The sequence below is a fragment of the Uloborus diversus genome, chromosome 2 (genome assembly GCF_026930045.1).
Source record: "Uloborus diversus isolate 005 chromosome 2, Udiv.v.3.1, whole genome shotgun sequence".
NCBI lineage: Eukaryota > Metazoa > Arthropoda > Arachnida > Araneae > Uloboridae > Uloborus > Uloborus diversus.
The window spans coordinates 36,972,932-36,996,302 of NC_072732.1; the positions used below are offsets into that span (position 1 = coordinate 36,972,932).

Consider the following 23,371-nt stretch of genomic DNA (forward strand, 5'->3'; position numbering starts at 1 on the left):
GTAAAACTAAGTAATATTTCGGGAAATACAATAGTATCCCAGTAGTTTCATGCAGTATACCGGCAGTCCAGTTATGACAACCAGAGACCGTAGTTTTGTCCTTGTTACGGACTCGTTAATCTTGAGTAATCAATAACTGAGCTGGAGGCAGATGTAATCTCATTGTAGCTAAGGTTACCTTCAAGTTATTGACTTTCCATTTTTATTGACTACTCTAGACGAATGAGTCCATAACAAGGACAAAACTGCGCCTTGGTTTGGAATTAAAATTATGCAACGGCGCACTTCCGTAATTAACAGTATAAGTGAAGATATGAATAATCATAACTGACTGCAAAATTATACATATAACTCGTATACCCTGCATTACACAGTCCCGATTTACACTGCTGTGCGAAGATAAAGTGCAGTATCAGATTTTTGTTTTTTCATTTTTGTCATTTACTGTACTTGAGCTTGATTGTACCAGCTTTCTTATTTGGTTTATTGCAGAAAATGGCGTCTCCGCCAACAAAACGTCCAATTCAAACATTTCCCTATTATTGGTATGGAATCCAAAACGCGTCTCTTCAAATTATCTCAAAAACACATTTTTGCAGATACTGCGCTTTGCCTTCCCACGGTAATGCCAACACGAAACATTTAAAAAGCTAAATAATTAATAAGCCTTATGTATTTTTGAAGTTGATACAAAATTTTTCGGTGCTCCTGTAAAGACTTCACGGTTACCGAAGGAGAGGAGAGGCAACGTAGTTTGGGCGCCATTGCACTATAACAAGCGACATAAGGAATGAATCAAAATTCAATACTTCCTGAAATATAAAACTGCTTTTTAATGCAAACTTTCTTTTAAAATTTTTCTAAATATTTTTTTTCAGACGGAATCTCCGTCTCTAAGGCGGATCTAGTTCAGGATTCATACGTCTAACCAGGAAACCATACGATAGAGTATTATATATATATATATATATATATATATATATATATATATATATATATATATATATATATATATGGAGCATAATGAAACATGTTTCTGGACTCATAAATTATTTGCTCTCGTGTCCCCGTTATTGAAATTTGCGGTCTTAAAGTCCCGAAATTTAAAGAAAAGTCATCAAGTTTAGCGAATTTCGGTGAGTAATGGAAGACATCTTTCACACAATTTGCAGATGGATGTCCTATCACAAGTAGATTGAAATCGCGGATATCTTCAATCTCTCGTCCAAGTCTTTAAATTTGTCGATTTTTTTTTTAAAATTTCGGCGGTCTCTAATGCTTTATATCTTGTAAAGGGGTCCTTTTATTGTCTATCTTGTAAAGAGGTCTTATATATCTTTCTTGGTTTTTTTACTATTTGTATTGTTCCTTGGTTAGAACGGTTTATGAAACGAAGTATATTTTCTCTAATGTATAAAACAAAAAATGATCGTATCGAGCATCCACTTACCGACAGTGTCAGGTTTTGTAGAATTCATGTGAAAGTAGGCGGATTCTTCCAAGAGTTCCTTAACTCTCTTCTTAAGAGGGAAAAACATCTTATATTCTGCTTCAGGAACAAGGAATGGGAACATGGCGACTAAGAATACTTTAACTCTTTCCCACAACGTTCTCGGATTCACGAAGAACATATTGACATGCAGCCCTTTAACCCTGCGTGAAAGACAACATTTTAAAATTGAAGAATGAAAAATTGCGTGCTTCTTTATCTAGATATGATTTTGTAATGATAAGTAATGAGAAACGATGTAGAAGAGGAATTAATTCAAATATATTTTTACTTCCTTTTGCAAAAAAGGAAGTATTGTATTCGCGAAAAAACTTTCACTCAAAAAATCGACCTTAATTTCCATTTTACTCACCCCCGAATGAATATTGAGTTTTTTTTCGACTCTACCACCCATGGATAAGTGCCTAAGAACGCGAAATATCCATAATGACGATTCTCGAGTTAATAACAACGAATTTTCTCGCGACGTCTGTATGTACGTATGTATGTGCGGATGTATGTCGCATAACTCAAGAACGGTAAGTCCTGGAAAGTTGAAATTTGGTACGTAGACTCCTAGTGGGATCTAGTTGTGCACCTCCCCTTTTTTGGGGGAAATCAATGTTAATTTCGATGTAAACTCAAGTGAAGTTACAATTTGGCGGACACTTGGCGATATACCGCCAGTCTATTGGTCGCCAAGTTTTGTCGTCAACTTCGCGATTTTTTTTTCTGTTTGAAAATCTGTTTCAATTTGGCCACTGTTGGAGATATTTAGAGAGTAAACTATTGAATCACATTAAAAATGCCAATAATGGGGAAATGACATTAAATTGGAGTAAAAGGAAGTCATGTGATGCACACATCAGCTCGTTTGTGTGTAAAATTCCTAAAATATAATTTTCATATCCCATGTAAAATATCAGCCAGGAAAAGAAAAAATCTTATCGTCATAAACTCGAAAGTTTTGGAATTTAACATATGATTAAAGAAAGAAAAAACAATGAGTTGCAGGCTTTTTTTTTTTTTTTTGTTTTGCCAAAAAAAGAAAAAAAAAAATGGTCCGAGATATAGCCCGCCAAAGACGGCAACCCGAGCAGCATTTCTAACTTTTCGACACAACATTTATTAAACTACTTCCGCATTCGACTGACCACCTAAGCAGAATAGCTGCCTTGCACCCCAGAGCCCCCATCAGTAAAACTGAGATGGGAAACAGTAGTCCTTGGCCCTCATGGACTGTTGCGTTTCTTTTTTACTTTCTTCTATATCTAATATATAGAAGAAAGTATTGGATTCGTGCAAATTTACGAATTTCGACGGATTCGAACGTTTTGAGGTGTGCTGAGTCCATTTCGACTATTTTTGGAAAATGTCTGTCTGTCTGTGTGTATGTGTGTGTGTGTGTGTGTATGTATGTGTGTGTGTGTGTCACGTCTGTGTGTGACCAGTTTTTTGTGGCCGCTCTACAGCAAAAACTACCGCATGAAATCGAACGAAATTTGGTACACATATGTGCCCCTATGTGAACTTGTGCCCATTGGTTTTTGGCGCGAATTCCTCCAAGGGGGGTGGAGCAATGGGACGTTTTTTGAGTTACGCGTGCTTGCTATTCCTCGGGAAGTAACTGGCGGAATCAAACAAAATTTGGTCCATATGTTGCCAGTAACAGGAACAGGTGCTGATTCAATTTTGGTGACAATAACTCAAACGGGGGTTGAGCTATAGAACGTTTTTTGTCGTCAATTGTGACTGCTGTATCTCAAGAAATAATGAACGGAATGAAAGAAAAATTTATCGGCGAGTAGCCTTTAAAGGGTATAAAAGCTGATTTTATTTAGGTGTCAATAGCTAAAAAGGGGGGTAGCGCAATCGCCCGTTCTTTTTTTCCATTGTGAGCGCCCTATCTCAAGAAGTAATGCTACGTTCTGGTTGAAATTTGGAATATATGTGAATCCATATGTAAACAGGCTTTGGTTCAATTTTGACACCAATCGCTCCAAGAGGTGTTGATTTTTTTTTTTTTTTTTGCGAATAAAAATAGCCTTATTAATGCAACAAGAAGAAAGATAAATCGTAATAGTCGTCTGCGTATTTCTCGTGATTTTAATTGTATGGAAATGATCGGAAATATTATCTCAATGATTTAAAATTTTTAACTGTTGCCATCTTATGTTTGTTAACAAATAAAATATTTGTAATTCAAGCAAGGCTTTTAAAATAACTTTCAGTTTTTGCATGTGTAATTTTGTTTTTGTTGGGAATATTGCTTCCTCGTCAAGCATGGGGAAGGATCAGAAAAAAAAAAGAAAAATATAGAAGAAAGTTTCGTAATGGCCACAACATACTAGTTTTTTTTTTTGATTCAGAAAGTTCCGAGACTATGAAAGGAATCCAGCTACCTAAAGACCATTTGGATGTCTTTTCAAACATGAGTTCACTTATTTTGTATTGAAAACGTAGTTCCTTGTAACGCCAAAACATCTGTATTCAGTAATCTGCAAGTTTGTGCAATTTATGATTGGTTCAAATTTTCATATCATATCGATGTGGCAGACTTTCAAAATGGTTATTCGTAGTCAAAATATTGGTTTGACACCAAAGGATTGCGCGAGGGGAAGCACTTTTATGTGAAGCCCCAATTGAGAGTTTTCACTTAAGTTGCATGTTATTACATGTACGATTATTTCATCTTTACTTTTCTTTCTCTACCAAATGAAAGATCATGAAGGTAGCACAAAATACTCGTAAAAGGTGAAATAAATGAATTGTTCAATCTTTTTTTGCATAAAAAAAATATATTGCCACGAAAAAAATAATGCATTCTACTTTTCGAATCTTTAATTTGCGGTGTTCAGCAAACATATGGCTCATCTAAGTAGAAAACTATTGTTATCAAACTGATGTGAGCGTTATTTTTGTTTTTTCGGATGTTTTTTCAGTTATGTCTTCGTGTAATCAGCTTGTTGAGTTATTTTTCCAGCAAAGAGAACATTCTTAATGCACCGTTTTCCCGGTCAAACTATTTCATACTTTATAATTAGTTTAAAAAAAATGATTTAAAACATTTTTTTCTCCCTATCAGTTCAAAAATACAAATCTCTAAAAGGGGGTAAATATTCATTTGGACCTAGTATTTAAACGAGCTGATGTGTGCCTCACATGACTTCCTTTTACTCCAATTTAATGTCATTTTCTCATTATTGGCAATTTCAATGTGATTCAATAGTTTACTCTCTAAATATCACCACCAGTGGCCAAATTAAAACCAGATTGAAAAAATAAAAAAAAAACGCCAAATTTGTCGCCAAGTTGGCGACAAAACTTGGCGACCAAAAGACTGACTATATATCGCCAAGTATCCGCCAAATTGTAACACCATTTGAGTTTACATCGAAATTAACAATGGATTCCTCCCAAAAGAGGCAAAAGACCCCCTTAGAAACACTCCAATGCAACCAAAAAGGGAGGTGCACAACTAGACCCCACAAGGAGTCTACGCACCAAATTTCAACCTTCTAGGACATACCGTTCTTGAGTTATGCGACATGCATACGCATATCCGCACATACATACATACGTACTTACAGACGTCACGAGAAAACTCGTAACTAACTCGGGAATCGTCAAAATGGATTTTTCTCGTGTCTATACGTTCTTAGGCACTTATCCACGTGTGGTCGAGTCGAAAAAAAAAAAAAAAAACTTAACATTCATTTGGGGATGAGCAAAAGGGAAATTAAGGTCGATTTTTGAGTGAAAATTGTTTCGCGAATACAATACTTTATTTTTTGTGAAAGGATGTAAAAAATCTAATACTAATTGGTGGTTAACATACACTATTAATTTTATATTCCAAATACGTTCAAAAATTTAAATTTTTCGTGGGCAAATTGGAATGTTTCCTGATATTCACCCTAACTTACTTCAGAACGGACTTCCCTTGCTGTGGATCGCGAGCTGGATTTTCAGAACACCGCTACACGCTCATAGTCTACTTAGTTTTATCGTTTTAGAAAACTTTTTCGAAAAACTTGAATTTCTAAACTCAGTTTTTGAACGAACAAACTATGAAATAACTCACTCAATTTTTATTTTCAACGTCAGAAAAATTCGGGTTTACATATAAAATAAAAATTATGGACAATCACGAAGCTTTTAGGTTTCAAAGTAATTTTTAATACAGGTATTTCTTTTCTCCATAAATCTTTTTTCACCTTAAAAAACTCTTCGGCCAATTTTTTTTCGACCATTAATCTAGTCCAAAATATAAAAAACATCGTATTTGAAGTTAAAGTTCAGGAATTAGTGGTTCAGTATTGAACAAAAACTGAGAAGTTATTTTTAATTTAATATTTTCCGTACCATACTTTGGCCGTCTTCAACGCTCTCATGATAAAAGAATAATGATAATGCACTGTGATACGTGTCAGAAAATTCAAGTAATTAAACTTGTAAAAAGGCATGCAGCTATCTTCTTTTTCAAATACAAAAGTGACGACCAGCAACGGGCTCTGGGCCCACCTAGACTGGTCCTAGTCAATTTACAATTCCCAGTGAAGATCAATGGCCCTCTTAAAACTATCTACTCCCTTGCTCATTACCACCTCTTCCGGTAAGCTGTTCCAAGGTTCCACTACCCTGCTATAATAATAATTTTTCCTAATATCCATGTTAGCCTGAGATTTAAATAGCTTAAAACAATGACCCCTTGTCCTATTTTCAGTGCTAAACTTCAGCCCCGTAACATCTTTCATTTTAATAAATTTAAACAACTGAATCATGTCCCCTCGGTCTCTTCTTTGCTCAAGACTACATTTTTAGCCTTCTAAGCCTGAAATCATAGTCTAAACGAGAAAGTCCATTTATTTGCCTTGTAGCCCGCCTTTGAACCCTTTCCAATACATTAATATCTTTCTTAAGATAAGTTTCGTCATGCTGAAGACGAAAGAAAAATTGCATGAGTGTGGAAATAGCTTTTGGGAGAGTTAATAGCTAGTTGATGAAAATATACTCACTATTCAATGTTTAGTATCGTTATCCTGCATTTATAGCACTAAAAACTGGTATATTATCAATTATATGTTTGGTACTTTCGTTTAACCCTAACTTTTTGATGATAAACAGTTCATCCATTCCGAAAAATATTTCGTGTTTCACTATCAAGTCCAAAAACATTTTTGTTTCTTTCACTAATTCATGTATTTTTCGCAACTGCATACTTTGAAACCTTGAAAAGAAAATTTTTTACCTGGGTGCATAATAGCGTGCGATTAGAGTGGAAATGTAAGAGCCCCAATCACCTCCTTGTACGTAAAACTTGTTGTGTCCTAAACGTTCCATCAATGTGACGAACATCCTTGCGACAGCACGACCATTGCATCCTGAAATGGTTGAAAATGTTGTGTACAACGTCTAATTACCAGTGACTTTGAGGAAAACGAACATGCATCTCAAAAAAATTAAAAGAAATTTTCATTCCTCTAATTTCTATCTGCAATGTGAGGAGCTTTGTAGAAAATTTAATACTGATACAAGATATGTTTATCTTGTACCGATTGTACCGAATCATGTCTCTACTGTAATTACATGTAAGCACACTAGAAGTTCCAAAATGGAACACTAGAACTGATTGCTTTTAAAATAAAATTTTAATGTCAAATTGAAAAATAAAGACTGAATTTAATTTTCATTCAAACTTTACGTACTGCCAAAACCATCAGTTTTATCGAGCAATACGTTTTACGTTTGCCACAGGAGTCTTGCATCGAATATAATTGACCGAATTAATCAAAATTCACTTGTGAGTCATTCCATGTCAAGTGACCCAGTGGCAGAATCCTTCTATCTCCGATTTCCATGAAATTTTATAAAGACGCAGAAATGCTTTAAAATTAACCTATGCAAATCTTCAGTTTCCAAGATAAAAATCTTAAGGTTCTAGTATCCCACAAAAAGGTACTTCAAAACGACCGATCAGTTTCACGAAACAAATTGCTATGTTTAGGCCAAGGTTGCAGCAATTTTTATCACACCGATGCCTGAAATGTGAGCTTAAAGTACTTTCCGTTGTTCATGCGCTCTAGTATTTTTGCGCGTTAGAGCTCATTAGATTTTGTGTACCACGCATGCAAACTTGTGAAAAAGCGCAAGGGGGATATTTTTTCCTGGATTTTAAGATGTCATAAACTCTGGATAAAAATTATTTAAAAACTCGTACTTCATATGCAACTTTAACCTAAACATGGCAATTCGCTTCACAAAGCTGATCCACCGTTTTGGAGCACTTTTTGAGCGATTCTAGATCTTCAGGATTTGGATCTCGGAAGCTGAAAACTTACATAGCTTAGTTTCAAAAGGCACGTCAAAAACTCTATACCATTTCACTTAATTTTGGAATGGTCAAGTGAGGACGCTTTGAAAAATCAGGTCAGTGGAAGTGGAGTGACTTTAATAAGAAATATTGCTCATTACCTAAGGTACGCATTGTTCTACTGAATTTGCTAATTTGGCCAATCTATTTTTTTTCAATTAAACATAATTATTTTTTTTCTTAATGTAATTTTCAGATGTTTGGCATTCGTTTAGGAATACTGAAGAAATTCGACCGTTTTGTCCGAAAGCAGCCCAAATAATCACATAGTGGCAGTTTTGTAGCCTACTGTAAGGCTGCGCATTTCGTTACGAGCACAGATATAGCTAGGGATTGTTTCAATATGTAAAAATACTAGACTTTTTTTAGAGTAGTGAAATTTATTTTGGAGGAGTAAAATCTGCGAAAACAATGAAAATAATAATGGTGAACAACTAAAAAAAAGTTGTTGTTAAGTCATGTGACTTGAGCTTTTTACCTAAGCTTTTGCTAAGCCAATGATTGGACTTGCTCCCTCCATTCACTAATTTCTGTTTTGACCCTATAGTAAGACACACAAAAACGATACCTCCGATTTATTAGTCTACTTTCATAAATAAACTCAATAGATTTTTTGCACAAAATCATCCTTCAAAAACTGCGAAAATGCAATAATTGGAAACTTAGTTGACACACGCAAAATTTCGATTATCGTTTCTCAAACAGGCAGTATCCAGAGTTGGACACAAATTACGCTAGGGGACAGAATTTAGAAAAGCTTCACACTGTACTTTTAATAGAAGAGTTTGATTACAATGATCATTTATCAGTGTGTTCCCTCCTTGATGATGATCCCACCTGCATGATGCTTGGAAAGCATGTTTGGGCGTTCCATTGTCTTATAGTCATTGAAGTTATGTATGTTACCCCAAATGGAGTAACAAAATAAATGCCACCTTTCAGTTGGGTATCGTTTTGCGTCTGACAAGCGTAAGAACCTGAAAACAAATCATTGTTTTCGTGGATTTTTTACAGGGAAATTAGCAAAGAAAATAAAGGAAATTCCTACGTTACCTGATCGGTGAGCAGATTCGGAAAATCCATATCCAGGAATGGATGGACATATGAGTTCAAACACGAAATCTCTGTCTGGACGGGGAGTGGTGAGGATAGGGATGATTTTGACAAACTCAACAATGGATCCAGGCCAACCATGAATCATCATCAGGGGAATGATTTTTATCTGAAAGATTTAATAGGTGAGTATGATTTGGTATCGTATTAAGTGCCATCCAAATGAAAACAAGAATTGGAGAGATTATTTTCTTCAGGGTAGGGAAAAAGTTAAGATCCCACAAAACCTTCCTTAGTCAAACAGAAAACTCAGCGTCAACCCTCATTTTTGTACAGAAAAATTTGAATAACAATTTGTTATAAAAGTATTGGAAGGTACATGAATTACATTAAAAGAGTGTCACACGATATTCAGCACACTAAAGCATTGAAATATCCGTATCTTTGCAAAATATGACTTTTGAAGATGATAGGTCTGCGCTTAAGTGCAGACAGTGAAGTCATGGACGGTTGGCAACGGTCATAATCATCTCTAAAATTGACTAAAACGCAAAAGCAATGAAATTTTTATCTACAATGAAAATGACGGTAAGAATAAAGCATATGGTGAAATCGGTGTTTATAGTTACTGATTTCAGTAAAGAAATTTTCAACTTTTTCTAGGCACTGCTCATTACCATACATATATATATATTGTTACAAATTCTGTAAATAGTAATTATTTTCGTGATTAATTTGTCGTACTCTAGCTAAATTTGGCGTTTAATAAATTATCTTTCATCTAAAATTATTGTAGCAACGTAACCTGTAAATAGTTTCTTCTAATGAATATACAACCCCCGTACATTCGGCTGAAGTATACGGTCCTCTCATTTCTGAATGATAAAATTTGCGAACGGAAAGAAATAAGAAAGTGTAGAACGGTGTAGTATTTTCTGGAATAGTTGAGAGGTCTCTTTCGATGTCAATAAATAGCCGTTACGCATGATAAAAAGTCAGTCTCGATTGAGAATTTGTACTGAGAGTGTATTAGCTCTGTTGATTGCGAGGCATTTCGCGGTTTTGTTTTGCGTATTTGAATGTATATACGTGTGTAACCGTTGAGTTTACGGTGTTGATTGATATTTGCTTAATTGCTGATGATTAATTTAGCAGTTGTTAACGATCTTTTCTGTACATAATGTAAATAAATCCCATGTGTTTTTCTCAAGAACTGTGTCGTCCTTTCAAGAAAGTTGGAAGTCGCACCTTATCCGTAACTATATATATATATATGCTTTCGAATAATTTTGAAAAAGTCAGAGTAAAAAGAAACTGCCTTCAGCCTCAAAAAACACTAGGCTTGGGGTCGAAACTTCGTGGCCAAAACTTCGCGCGGACAAAACTTCGCTGGTTCATAACTTCGTGACTTCGCCTATACAGAACTTCGCGCATTCATAACAATGAACTTCATATAAACATATCATATAAACTTAGCTAAAAAGTAAAAATGTATCTTTTTCTTGGGGGGGGGGGATTATCGTTTAATGATTTCCAGGAACGCATTAGACACACTCTGTATAAAGAACTTAATTTTTCATAATGGATTACTTGATTGCAAGTTAATTGTGTAAATCCTAAATGAATTTAAGTATAGTAAGTTATGGAAGTAATAAATTGATACAGGTTTGAAGTTTAAGTAAAGATTAATTTATCCCTTTTTCGAAAACTAGGAATTGGTTTTGAGCAATACAGAACGGTCGTTATACCGTAAGCAAATAAACGGAGTATATAGGAATAAAGTTGGGACTTTTACCACTAGTCATTATAATGAAATGATTTTTAAAATGTGTGATCGTTATAACGAGCGTCGACTGTATATGTAATTTAAAGATTTTTTTCAATTAAAACTAAAAGAATTTATTTTTAAGAAGTCTTATTTAGATGCGAAAAGTAATGCACGTACATAGTTTTGTTTGTGCAAAGTTTTGTACGCACGAAATTTTGACTGCGCGAAATTTTGCTCATGCGAAGTTTTGAACGCGCTAAGTTTTGGCCGTGAAGTATTGTCCGGCGAAGTTTCGGTCGCGAAGTTTTGACCCATTACCAAACACTATTATATCGCACTCCAGCAAGTAAAGTGAAGCTCAAAAAAACAGCATTAGAAAAAAAAATCAAGATTTTACTCAATAGTAGTTCTAATTAGTTTCAAATATTCTAATATGCGTAAAAAAAATATAATGTGATGTTTACTGATTAGTTTTCCTTATCATTATTAATGGTGCATACTAAAAGTTTGTAAAATTTTCTTCTAAATTATAAAATTTTAAATGATGTGTTACTATTAATTATATCGTTTTAAGCCACCACGTGTCAGTTATGAAAACTTGCATTTAAGTCTGCATACACACGTACATACAAACGTCACGATAAAACTCGTGATAGTTAACTCGGGGATCATCAAAATGATCGTTGCGACTGGCCATACGTTTTTAGGTTCATATGTACTTGCAGATGGACCAAAAATAATACCCAACATTCATGCAGGAATGAGTAAAATGGAAATATAGGCTGCAATTTGAGGGATTTTTTTTCCCGCGATTACAATACTTACCGTACTGTGTAAAAAGAAGTAAAAGTGCAGATAAGGAGATTAAGATTATAATCCTGCTGTATTTTCATTTGAAATCTTTACTTATAATAATGCTCAAAGTCTATGTCTGTGACGCGCATAGCGCCTAGACCGTTCGGTCGATTTTCATGAAATTAGGCAAAGTTAGCTTGTAGCATAGGAGTGTGCACTTCGAAGCTATTTTTCGAAAATTCGATTTTGTTCTTTTTCTATTTCAATTTTAAGAGCATTTTCCGTAGCAAAATTATAAGATGGACGAGTAAATTACGAAATTAGCGTGACGTGGAATGCGAGAGCGAATGAGCATAGCCAATTGGCGAAAAATTCGTCATCCATTATTCGTAAATATACAGGTGAACCGAATGACCTTTTAATTTTCAACTACGGGCAAAACCGTGCGGGTATCACTAGTAGCTAATAAATTTAATATAAGCGGTCACTACAGTCTGTTGTTCCGCCGTTACAATGCGTTCACCTGCGAGTGCTGGAGCTCGGGATGACAAAATCTTTGAGTGAGCTTTTTATAATAACTTCTCCTCATGGGATTATCTAGCTTATGCAGCTGCGAAAACACGAACTTAGAAATCTGTATAACACGATGTTGCTCTTAAAGAGATGTTTTTCAAAGTGAGGTTTCAACGCTTGAGCTCATGGGGGATGATATACAATTAATTTTATTGATAAAATAATGACGTGATCGAATATTGAAATGTTGATTCCGCAACGGGGATTGCGTTTCAGTCAAGACACTGAAGTTATGGACACAATATTTTTAAAGCAGGGGCTGTATCCAGGGCTTGATTTGAACGGGAGTACATTCACATTAGCGCAGCTCCTGCACTGTTAAAAATTCAGGAAACTTTTATGGTAAATATGACTGTAAGATGGAGCTTACAGTACAGAAAAAACACAGTAAATTGTACTGAAAAAAAAAAAGAACGATTACAGCGCCAATTGATACATCACGTGACTTATAGTGTGTAGCAGTTAAAACCGTATTTATCCTCACTCGATGTATACCAGCTCGTATGGTGGTCAGCGAAGCTGCCTGCTAATACGAAGGTCTTGAGATCTGATCAAATCGAACCTGTTGTCCACCGTTTTGCAAACTCTCGCTTATTCTACTTTTAAGTTTTACAGTAAAACGGGATTTTACAGTAAAAGTTACCTGCAACATGGATGCCCGTAACTTTTACTGTAAAATTTCAGGATTTTTTTTAACAGTGTGTACTTTTCAATTTTATGTGAATTTTAACATACTAGATAGAGTTCAGTCTTTTTACGCATTAAAAAAAAGCTCCGAGTACTATACTGCCGTGAGGAGGTAAAGCGCAGTATCTGCAGAAATATGTTTGAGATATTTGAAGAAACCATTTTGGATTCTTTACTAACAATAATGAATTGTTGCAATTTGACGTTTTTTTTATGCTTTATATTCAGAGGAAGCCAAATAAGCAAGCATGTAATATAAAGCTTGAAAAGAAAAATCGATGACAAAAATGCAAAAGAAACGTAAGCAGATACTGCACTTTTCTTTCCCTCAACAGTCGAGGACTCCCACACTTCTTTTATTAGAAATTAAGCACTGGCTGTATCTAAAATCGGCGATTTCCAGAATCAGAAAAACATCCAAGGAGAAATTTATTAAATTTACATGTTAATAGCCTAAAACAAAACTTCAGCATTTTATTGGTTCCAGAGTTCAAACAAATTCTAAACTAAATGAAAACATTGATTAAATTTGTACTTAACATTTCAAAAAATGTACTATTACTGGGCAAACCTTAACGAAACTAAAGTTCTTGTAAATCGATCTATCAATCCTAATATCTGAAATAGTTATTAAATAGCAGATTGTTTGCATACTTTGCCGAACTAGTATGCGTCCTCACTTTCTGTGGACAAATGACTAATAGTATAACAAATACTTACGCAACTATTTTTCGTAAGATTTTTTTTAAACAATAAGTTTTAAAGATTTAACTATATGAAACCTGTTTTACACAAAAACAATGTATTGATTAATCAAAACAATTTGAATTCTTTATTTCAAAATGTCGTTACATATTTTTTATTTCCACCACTTAAATATTCTCTGACTAAAAAAAAGGAACCAATTTCATAAAAATTTCCGCCTGAATGCATATTTTCCATACATTTAATTCTTACTAAACGTATTGAAGCATGTAACGTTAGTCACGGACAAGCTCAAGTTTTATTACTTTCTGGTTTTAGTAAATTTGAATGGAAAAAATATTCCTTAAAGTTATTCAGGCATAACGAAGAAGTATGTAATAGAATTATTTAATTTTCTAATTAAATTAAAAGGACTGCCACTGAGTTCCGCCTCAAAAGTTTTAGTAACCTGTGACATGAAAAATAGTCTCCAAAATAGTCGCGAGAAGCAGGAAAAATTTCTAAAATAGCTTCCTTAAAAAAAAAGGCATTTATGCCATGTTAATGCAATGATAATTAACTACATAGACATTAAAAAGCAAAGTTTTACTGACATTCACTCAAAATGCAAACAGTAAATAAAAAAAATAATAGTAGCAGAAACGAATTCTTTGTAATCGCGATCGCAAAACGCAACTTGTCGCAAAAATATGACCATTACACATTTCTGATCGCGAATATGTAAGTTGTATTTCATTCTCCTACTTTTTAAAGGTTTTTTTTTCTTATATTTTCTTTCTAGGGGGGAAGAAAGGATTGTATTTATGTATTTTAGTCGCTTTTTCACGAAAACTCATTTATGGACATATTTTGGCCAAAATAGTCGTTACAGTCGCTTTTGCTTCAAAGTAGTAGCTTTAGTCATCTTTTTAGTCGCCAATAGAAGCTATGAATTAATAAACTCAAAATTGTTCAAAGTTATCACCTTTACAAACAAATTTTACCATCATCCCCACCACGAGGATTTTTTTGCTTTGTTTTCCGAGAGATTCGTGTATTTCATTTTCAGTCACTATCAAAGAGGGAGGATCCAGTTTTCGGTTTGGACAGGAGGGGGCACTTATAAATACAGTCGAACCTCCATATATCGAACTTCCACATATCAAAATTTTCTGTATATCGAAATCCCAGCAAATTTCATAGCATAGAAAAATTGTTTCTATATATCGAAAAAATTTCTATATATCGAATTTTTTTACGAAACTCATAAGGAATCTGTGGTTGAAGGGTGTGTAGATAGGTCGTTGTTTCGTTCTAGAATTCTTAAATTCCCTCAAGTTTATTTCAAATCTCTGAGTTGTAACCATTAACATCGTAAAATCAGTTTCAAGTCATCCCTTTTGTCTGTTCCTAGTCGTTTTAGCTGCAGTAAAAATCATTCAAGTTAAGTAGATTAATTTTTTAATTTTCTCTCGATTTGAACGAAAACGAAAATCTCTTAATGTTGCGGATAAAGTTGAATTGACAAAGAATGAAGATGTATGAAGGCGCAAAAATGTAATTTCTGTTATTTTTTTAATTAACTTTCAATTGATCCGATGCTCGTATAAATTAGAAATTAGGTTTCTTACACGAACATTAGCGCTAATTTTAATGTTTTAGGAGATTTTTAGGATAAAATAAGATCGTTTCTATATATCGAAATTTCTATATATCGAATTTTTTCCGGCAATTTGCTACTTCGATATATGGAGGTCCGACTGTATTATCCGTATTGTAGCAGTGTTTACATACCCCATCAGAGACGCTGGGCTTTACATGGATGAAATGCACATCAATTCCTTCGATTCGGGTCTTGAAATGTGGGAATTGGTTCAACTCCTCCTCGTGCTTCCGCCACTGATAATCTTTCTTCCAGTATGCAACGATATCGCGCATCGTGTTTGGATTGAAACCATACAAGAAGCGAGATTCCTCAACAGGGTCTTCCAACCGAGTTCGTTCCAGCCGTTCTTTCAAGTCAGTCAGCACCTCGTCGGGAACATTAATCTTGAAAGGATGGATGGTTTTATCTTGTGAGGATTCTGTTAAAAAATATAAAACCAAACAGTGAAATCTCTTATATTTTTATTTAACAGTATGAAGTAAATGAATTTAATTTTTATGCAATTCTCGATTTAAAAAATTTTTATAGTTAAAAAATGACTAATCATATCTTTCATTCATTATGACTTTTTTTTAAGCCGTACGATGATGGCTTAAGGAGGCAACAACACAAGGCTCACGTTTTATAATGATGAAATGCATTTAAACAAGTTCCCTAACCCTCAATTAAGTTCAACCAATTTTTAGTTTAAGATGAATAGTTTTTTTTCCCTTTTTTCATTTGGATTACTACCTTCCTCTGACAACAGGATATTTGATCTAGTACTTCGAATTTTTGGGTGATTAACAATTTCGCTTCAGTTTTTGTACTTTGCATTTAGAAATTTTACTTGATTCATTGAATTTCTTATTTAGACATCAAGACTTTTCATTAATAGTAAAGATTTTTCCTTTAGTCATTAAAATTATTCACCAAGTCATTAGAGTCTCTACGTCTTTATTTTACGCTTTTGCAATTCTAAACTTTCAGTTTGTCAATATACAACATATTCCCAAAACTATTGGGATAATGATAATTTCGTTTTTCCATCAAGAATTTTTATTTCAGGTATTTTTATAGATATAGTTATTTTATGGTTTGCCATTTACTTTGCGCAACCTAGTGGTTACACACATTAGCACGTGCCCATTGTTCGGCCATTCATTAAAATGGTAGAATTAAAAAAAAAAAAAAAAGGTTGTGAGAAGCAAAGGGGTGTAAGTGGATGTTTTAAAGTTTTAAGTAAAACGAGTTCTAAGCTCAGATTCTAGGTAGGCTTTCTTTGAAATTTTTTTCTAAATCATGCCGTATAGCAGCACACGCGAGGCCACTACACTTCGTTCGCGGAAAAGATAGTTCAGAAGTTACCAAACAGGTTTGCCAGAATGTTTGCCTCTATGCCACTTTTAGTGATGTTTAATAGAACTTTATTAAAAATGTATTCGTCTGCTTAGCACAATTTTTTTTCTTGTCCAAGCCAAACTTGCGATTGACGTTGCCAAAAGGCACATTTCTTTGTTTACATAAAGTGAACGCTGTATACACTATTCACTGAATACATAGATCAAAAGTAAACAAAAAGTTTTTTCAGAGGCTTTACCGCTATGCCACTTTTGTAGATCTTCCTCTTGAATAATAATAAAAAAAGCTAACCAATAGGATTCGCATGCGTCGTCCGCTTGGCAACATTTTTTTCTTGGCATGCAAAGCATGTGATTGAGGTTAATAAAAGGCACAATTCTTTGTCTACATCTAGTCTATCTTTTGCGTGAATGAAGTATAAATCAATGGTGCTGCTCTGACTTCCGACGTTGACAATGTTTACCCTGTTTCGGGTAATAGCCGCGGATTTAAATTGGAATACTTTTGCAAAACGACTACAAAAGTAACCCAACACATTTCAGCACCAATTGCCCTTCCCTATTGCCCAAAAAAGAGTTAAACATCGTCAATTTTGGAGCTCGACTTACCACTGCAGTACTATATTCCATTCCCTAAAATAGAAGAGAGATTCTTCTACAATTTCGTACTGGTTATCTCCAATTTTTCAATTTAGCCACTTACATTCCTTTGCATCTCACTGCCTCAAATATAAGGCAGCATTTACTTACTATCGTCTGGTTCGGGTTCCCTTCCGAACCACTGCTCTTTGTAGCCCTTGTCATACTGCTTGTTCGATCCGAAGAGGAACTTGTAGACCCTCCTCACTGCAACGAAGACCGTGAAGGCGATGCCTGCCAGGAGCAGTACCATCCTAACTGCATCGAGTAACAAGAAAAATTGAGAGAAAGCGTAAAATATTGCAGCAGTGATTAGTGCAACTAAAGCCACGCAGCACATCGCAGGGAACAGCTAAGCACAAAAAGCAAGAGGACAGCAGCACACTTAAGCGGAACAAGCCTCGAGGGGGGAAGATGAATCAAAACAACTCAATCACATCACAGCTCAAAAGATTCTGTTCTAAGAGACAAATTAAGAAAACAGATGAAGGAAATCATTCTAAATCAATATTTGCATGAAATAAATTACATAATGGCATCAGTTCATTTACCTATCAGTACACAAAGTGAACTTCAATTATTACACCATCTTAAGTCTGCTACGAGTAGCACGTTATAACGAGGTGACGTTATAGACGAGGAGAATGTAAGAGATTAGAAATTAAATTACCTTGTGTAATACATTGAGAAGAGATAAAATGGAGGGAGTGTAGACTTTTATTCGTAAAGCAAAGACCCCAAGTCACTGATAGATTTTAAAGCAAAACACTGGAAGAAATCAGGTTTCTTTCGTTAGTCTCACGCAAAACGTGTCAACCATACGTCGTTGTTGAGGCACGTGACTTGGGGTGTTTGCCTCAGCTTTTTCTAAGCATATGATTGGATTGCTCCCTCTCTTTACTAATTCCTGCTCTAGGTCTAACACAGGCTCGTCTACCATTATGACGTAAGAACTTTCATACAAATCGATTGCTTCTTCTGTATTACTGGAGTTCGTTGCTTTTTTTTTTCTGTTTTAAGTCTAACCCAACAATATATTTTTTCGATAGCTTTTTTAAACTAATTTATCGTTTTTGCTGGATTTGTCGAGTTGTGATACTACTATTTTCAAAGTTTCTGTGGTAGCCAAGGCTTCAGGGTTTAATTTGCATCGGAGCTTTCGAGACCTCTGCTCCTTTACTACTTTTCAACTTTACGTCAATTTATATAGACCCGTTATTTAGGGGGGGGGGGTTAAATAATAAAAAAATCATGGGATATTTTATCATTTTAAGTTGCTAAATTTTGTGGGATGCAAAAGAAATATAATGTTGCGGTTACAAACAACTCACCTCAACACTTATGTTACAAAATAATATCTACTTAAGGGTTAAAAATGTTATTCGCTTATGGTACTGTTAGAAAATCCTTTGAGTACTCTTGGCAAAATTAAATTCCTATTGGAGTTTCGCATAGAAAAGAGCCCAGGCACCTCCACCTGGTGGGGACTCTGACGCATGTAAGCACATTAGATGCCAAGAAACACTTGTTACTGTAATGTAGTGAATGCTAAACGACTCCTACCGCCTGGCCGGGAAAAATGGAGCGAGGTGCAATTTTGCGAAAAAAAGGGGAAACGTTTACAAAATGGCTTTAATTAGCATATTGTACAAAAGTTGAGGACTACACATCGGCTGAACTTTCAAATAAGTGACATTCAATTCAAGAGTCACAACTGACTACAACTGTATTTATGTCGAGGACTGCATACAAAGTGCCTTGCCTCCATTATTTTGTATACCGATAGATGGCAGCACCATCACCGGATCGAACAGTTAATGAGAATTTAGAACTAGTCCAAGAGCTAATAGCTACCTGGTACTAGCACCCCCAGAGGTATCGTTTCACTTGGAGGACATTGAGACCACGAGCATATTTAACGTCGCCCAGTCCCCTTTAATGACGACGGTGGGTCTTCGACCAGCGGGGATCGAACCCGAGCCCCTCCGGCCCCGAGTCCAATGCCCTACCGATCAACTACCACGGCCCATAAGTGACATAGATTTGTAAAAAAAAAAAAAAAAATCAAATTAGTAGCAATCGAAAGAACATAGTGCAACATGTTTTTTGACCCATTAGTCATTTGTCTTCGTACCCCGTTATCGAAATATGAGGTCAAATTTGGGTGACGTTCGAAAAAAAAAATCGCCAAATTTTGCTAAAAATGGAATTTTAACAGTCGGCAGTAGCCTTGTCAACATTGAAAGGCATTTACAACCTAAGCACCGTTTCTGAATCTCTAACTTCTAGCTATATATATATATAACTTTGGCATCTTTTCGTAAAATGTTGCCCTACTTTAGGATCGTACATATCGATAGCAGAAGGAACAAGGGCAAATGACTTATGCGTCAAATACATGTTTCATCAATAAATAATTATAATAATTTTTATTATTTGTGTGGTTCCCTGTAGGTATATGTCGTTTATGAACGGATGGGTCAAAAAGAACGACTCTGAAATGAACGGCCCAGTACGATCTTTTAAAAAATAAATTGCCGTTTTTTTTTCAACAGCGAACGATTTTGAACATTGCACTGGTACATTTTTTTCTGTTCGTTTTTTTCGTTCACTTTTACTTATATTAGTATTTTTAAGCTATACCAAACAAGTAAACATAGTTTTGTTTCTCTTCTCTACTTTATTATAAAGTTTTCGGCATCACCTGATCTTCAGCTTTTTGTCTCCATCTTTTTCCGCCAGTAAGTAAATGAATTAGACTTTATTATTTGAAATTTGTTTTTGTCTATATATTTATAAGTTCATTAATTTATACTTTTAAATAATTTATATTTGACACCTTTTGATGAACTTCTTAAAAATTTAAAGTAACTTTTTTAAATGAACGAGTTCAATGAACAGGCAAAAGAAATGAACGATCCTCGGATCATTAAAAAGAACAACATTGCCATCCTCTAGTTCCTTAGTAAGGATCGAAATTAATTTCAAGAATTAAACTTTTTCGGAACTAAAATTGTTTTCAAAAATTTAATGACTTATAAAATCTAAAATTATAAATTTCAGAAATAAAGGAATAAAAAATATTTGATAAATATTTGTGCGAAAATCAAATTAAGTAATTTATTTCTTTGTAGTAGGGTTGGAGAAATTTTCAGTGTTGTGAAAGAGTAAAAATGAAGTAAATCATTTACAAGCATCTCTCTTGAAATTAGCCTCATTTAAGTGTGCGTGCCAAGTTCAAATGAGAACAGAATACAAAAGTTGCAGGCACACAAAGGAAGGCGCAAAAATTAATCGTCTTTGGACACAGCTAGAAGATTGAGGAAAAATAGGTAGACATAGTTGCGATTTTTAAAGTTAAAATGGTTAGAAAACTGTCAGCATTACAAAAGCAGATTGAAGGAAATGATGAAAACTTTTATTTTATTTTTGTGTTTACTTCTCTTGTAGGGCGATTGAGGAAAAGTTGTCTCTTACTGTAAGAAATGCGTAAACAGTTACTTTAGTATTTTATTTCCTGTTGCATAGCAACAGCTTGTTTAAAGCTGGTTTACTTCGCTAATAAAACATTTCCTTCTTAAACGAAAATTTCATTGCCCATGTCCATTTCGAACAAAAAACTTTTGAACAATAAAAACAGAAACCAATTGGAATGACTAATATTATTTGAAAGGGAATAAGTTAGACAAAATAAATAAAAGAATAACTTAAACAAACAACGGGAAGTAAGGGAAGGAAATAGTTAACAGATATTGTTGTGTTGAAGTAGCCAACATATTGATTTTAAAACGTTATTGTACATGTTTAATAGATTCTAATAGATTATATAGAAATAAGTAAATAAAAAGGAAATCAAATCTAGAGGCAAAGTTAGTACTCATTGTTTTTATGTATTCCGTTGATATACGTAGATCAATGGTCTTTAAACGGAATCCCTTGAATTCCGCGGTATATCTTGATGGAAGAAAAGTGATTCCACGAAACCAAAAAAAAAAAAATTCTGGAACGAAAAGCATTGAGCAATCATTCACTCAACTTATATAAACTTCAACACTTCGTGTAAAAAAAAAGAAAAGAAAAAAAAAAAAAGAGAGACAAATTAATTTGAATTCTGAAATTTTGAATTCAAATTATATTTTTCGCAATCACGACGGGACCCTATTCATTGGAACTTATTGTTTCTAGAAATGACTCCTGTCCCCCCAAGCCTGCCCTTCCTCCTGGGGGTTACGTTTGTATAGTTGGGTATGAGTGTGCAGGCGCACGTGCGTGCATGTGTAGGCTTGTGTGTGTGTGTAGACCTGTGTGTATGTACTTAGGCGTGTGTGTATGTGTGTAACGGCTTGTGTGTGGGAGTGTGTATGCGCGTAACGATGCGTGCGTGTGTGTAGGACATGGACGCCACCGACCAAGAGAAGCAGCTACCGGGGGACAGTGCTCAGGAGCAGAGGCCGGCGGTGCTGTGGACGCCCCTGGTCCAAGCTGAAAAAGGAACCACAACGCCAAAGACCGTCAAATGAGAACAATAAGCAATCGTGATTGCTAAAAAAAAAACCCAGCACCCTAATCATACATAGTATACGGTTTTTTCTTCAGAAGTATGTGTTTTATGCTATTTTACATTACTTGATGCTGGAAAAGGAGTCGTTTCCAAAATTTTTTTCTGAAAGAACATGCTTAAAAACACAGGATCTGACCATTTTTTAAATAATTTGTTTAAGTTTAATATTTTTAAAAAATTTCTTAAATCGGTATGCTTTTATTGTTTACACTTCTGCCGATGACACCACAAATGATGAAATGCCATTTAGTGTTGCCATTCACAGAACACAATATTTAATACGCATCTTTATTCACGTGTATTGGCAACGATATGGTTGATAGCAAGCGTAGAGCGCAATTCTAATTCGCTTTTTGATTATCATAACGTGGAAACGTGTTGAAAGATGTGGCAAAGGGCATCACTTGTGACGTCATCAAGACCACGCTTTGTTTGAAAAATCGGACATTTTAATAAATTAACTTAAAAAATAACTGTTTGGAAGATGAAAGTATTTTCTGGGTCCATGTTATTTATTTAATTATTAATTTTTTTTTTTTTTTTTGCTTATTCTATCAATTTCACTGACAAAAAGTACTACTTTTGACTGAAGGAAACAACCCCATTGTCAATAAAAATTCCGATATTTATTTTGAGCTTAGAGAGAGGTCAATTTAAAAAATACTGAAGATAGCTAGCACGATTAACTTGTATTATACGATTAAATGTAGTATATGTCAAATGCTTTTGTTGCGTTTGAAATTTACTTTCACAAAAGTTAATCCTTATATCAAATACTTTTTATTTCACCGGGAAGTAAATATTTTTATCGGATAAAAATTCTGCCGTTCGTCTTATCTAGTAGTCAGAGAAGTCTGACTGCAATGGGGAGGTCCGGGTTCGAATCCCAGCTAGGGCATGGATGTGCTTTTTCTCTCTCTCTTGTCCTCGTCCTTTCTTTGTGTGAATATGTTGTTATCTAAAGGGTAGGCAACCATTCACAGCATGAGTCCTTATGGCATTTGTGCACTGTGGATGTCGAATTTCACGTCAAATTTACGGTACAGTTGGAAAAATGAAGCAGCGCATCCTAAATTGCCAACCTAGCTGGCATATGACAAAAAAAAAAAAAATTCGTTTATGAAGTTAAGTCTGTGAAATTACCATCGCATCGTCTGTGAAATTACCATCAGAAAAAGTTCACAATGGGGTTGTTTCCTTCAGTGAAAAGTAGTACTTTTTGCCACTGAAATTGATAGAATAAGCAAAAAAAAAAAAAAAAAAAAAAAACATGGACCCGATAAATACTTTTATTTTCCCCACAGTTATTTTTTAATTAAGTTTTTAAAATGTCCAATTTTTCGAACAAGGCGTGGTCTTTATGACGTCACAAATGATGCTCATTGGCGCATCTTTCTATCGCGTTTCCATGTTATGATAATCAAGAAGCGAATTAAAATTGCGCTCTACGCTTGCTATCAACAATATCGTTGCCAATAAACGTGAGTAAAGATGCAAATTAAATATTTTTTTCTGTGAATGGCAACATTGAATGGCATTTCATCATTTGTGATGTCATCGGCAGAAGCATAAAAAATGAAAGCGCACCGATTTAAGTAATTTTTTAAAAATATTAAACTTGAACAAATTATTTAAAAAATTGTCAGATCCCATGTTTTTAAGCATGCGCTTTCAGTAAAAAATACTTTTTAAATTTTGGAAACAACCACATTTTTAAAGGATTATACATAAATACAATTGTAA

The 23,371-nt window shown here is 34.6% G+C and overlaps 1 protein-coding gene across 1 annotated transcript in view; it reads right to left on the minus strand.

Annotated features, from left to right (window-relative positions):
• LOC129216968 (epoxide hydrolase 1-like) overlaps positions 1 to 23,371 on the minus strand; it is a 33,045-nt gene that overhangs the window by 5,322 nt on the left and 4,352 nt on the right. Inside the window, exons 2-6 of the mRNA XM_054851191.1 lie at positions 17,179 to 17,325; positions 15,217 to 15,506; positions 8,916 to 9,084; positions 6,741 to 6,873; positions 1,451 to 1,653 (exon numbers count right to left, since the gene is read on the minus strand). Of these exons, the coding sequence (XP_054707166.1) occupies positions 1,451 to 1,653; positions 6,741 to 6,873; positions 8,916 to 9,084; positions 15,217 to 15,506; positions 17,179 to 17,320 (937 nt within the window). The 5' untranslated portion in view covers positions 17,321 to 17,325. The remainder of the gene's footprint in view (positions 1 to 1,450; positions 1,654 to 6,740; positions 6,874 to 8,915; positions 9,085 to 15,216; positions 15,507 to 17,178; positions 17,326 to 23,371) is intronic.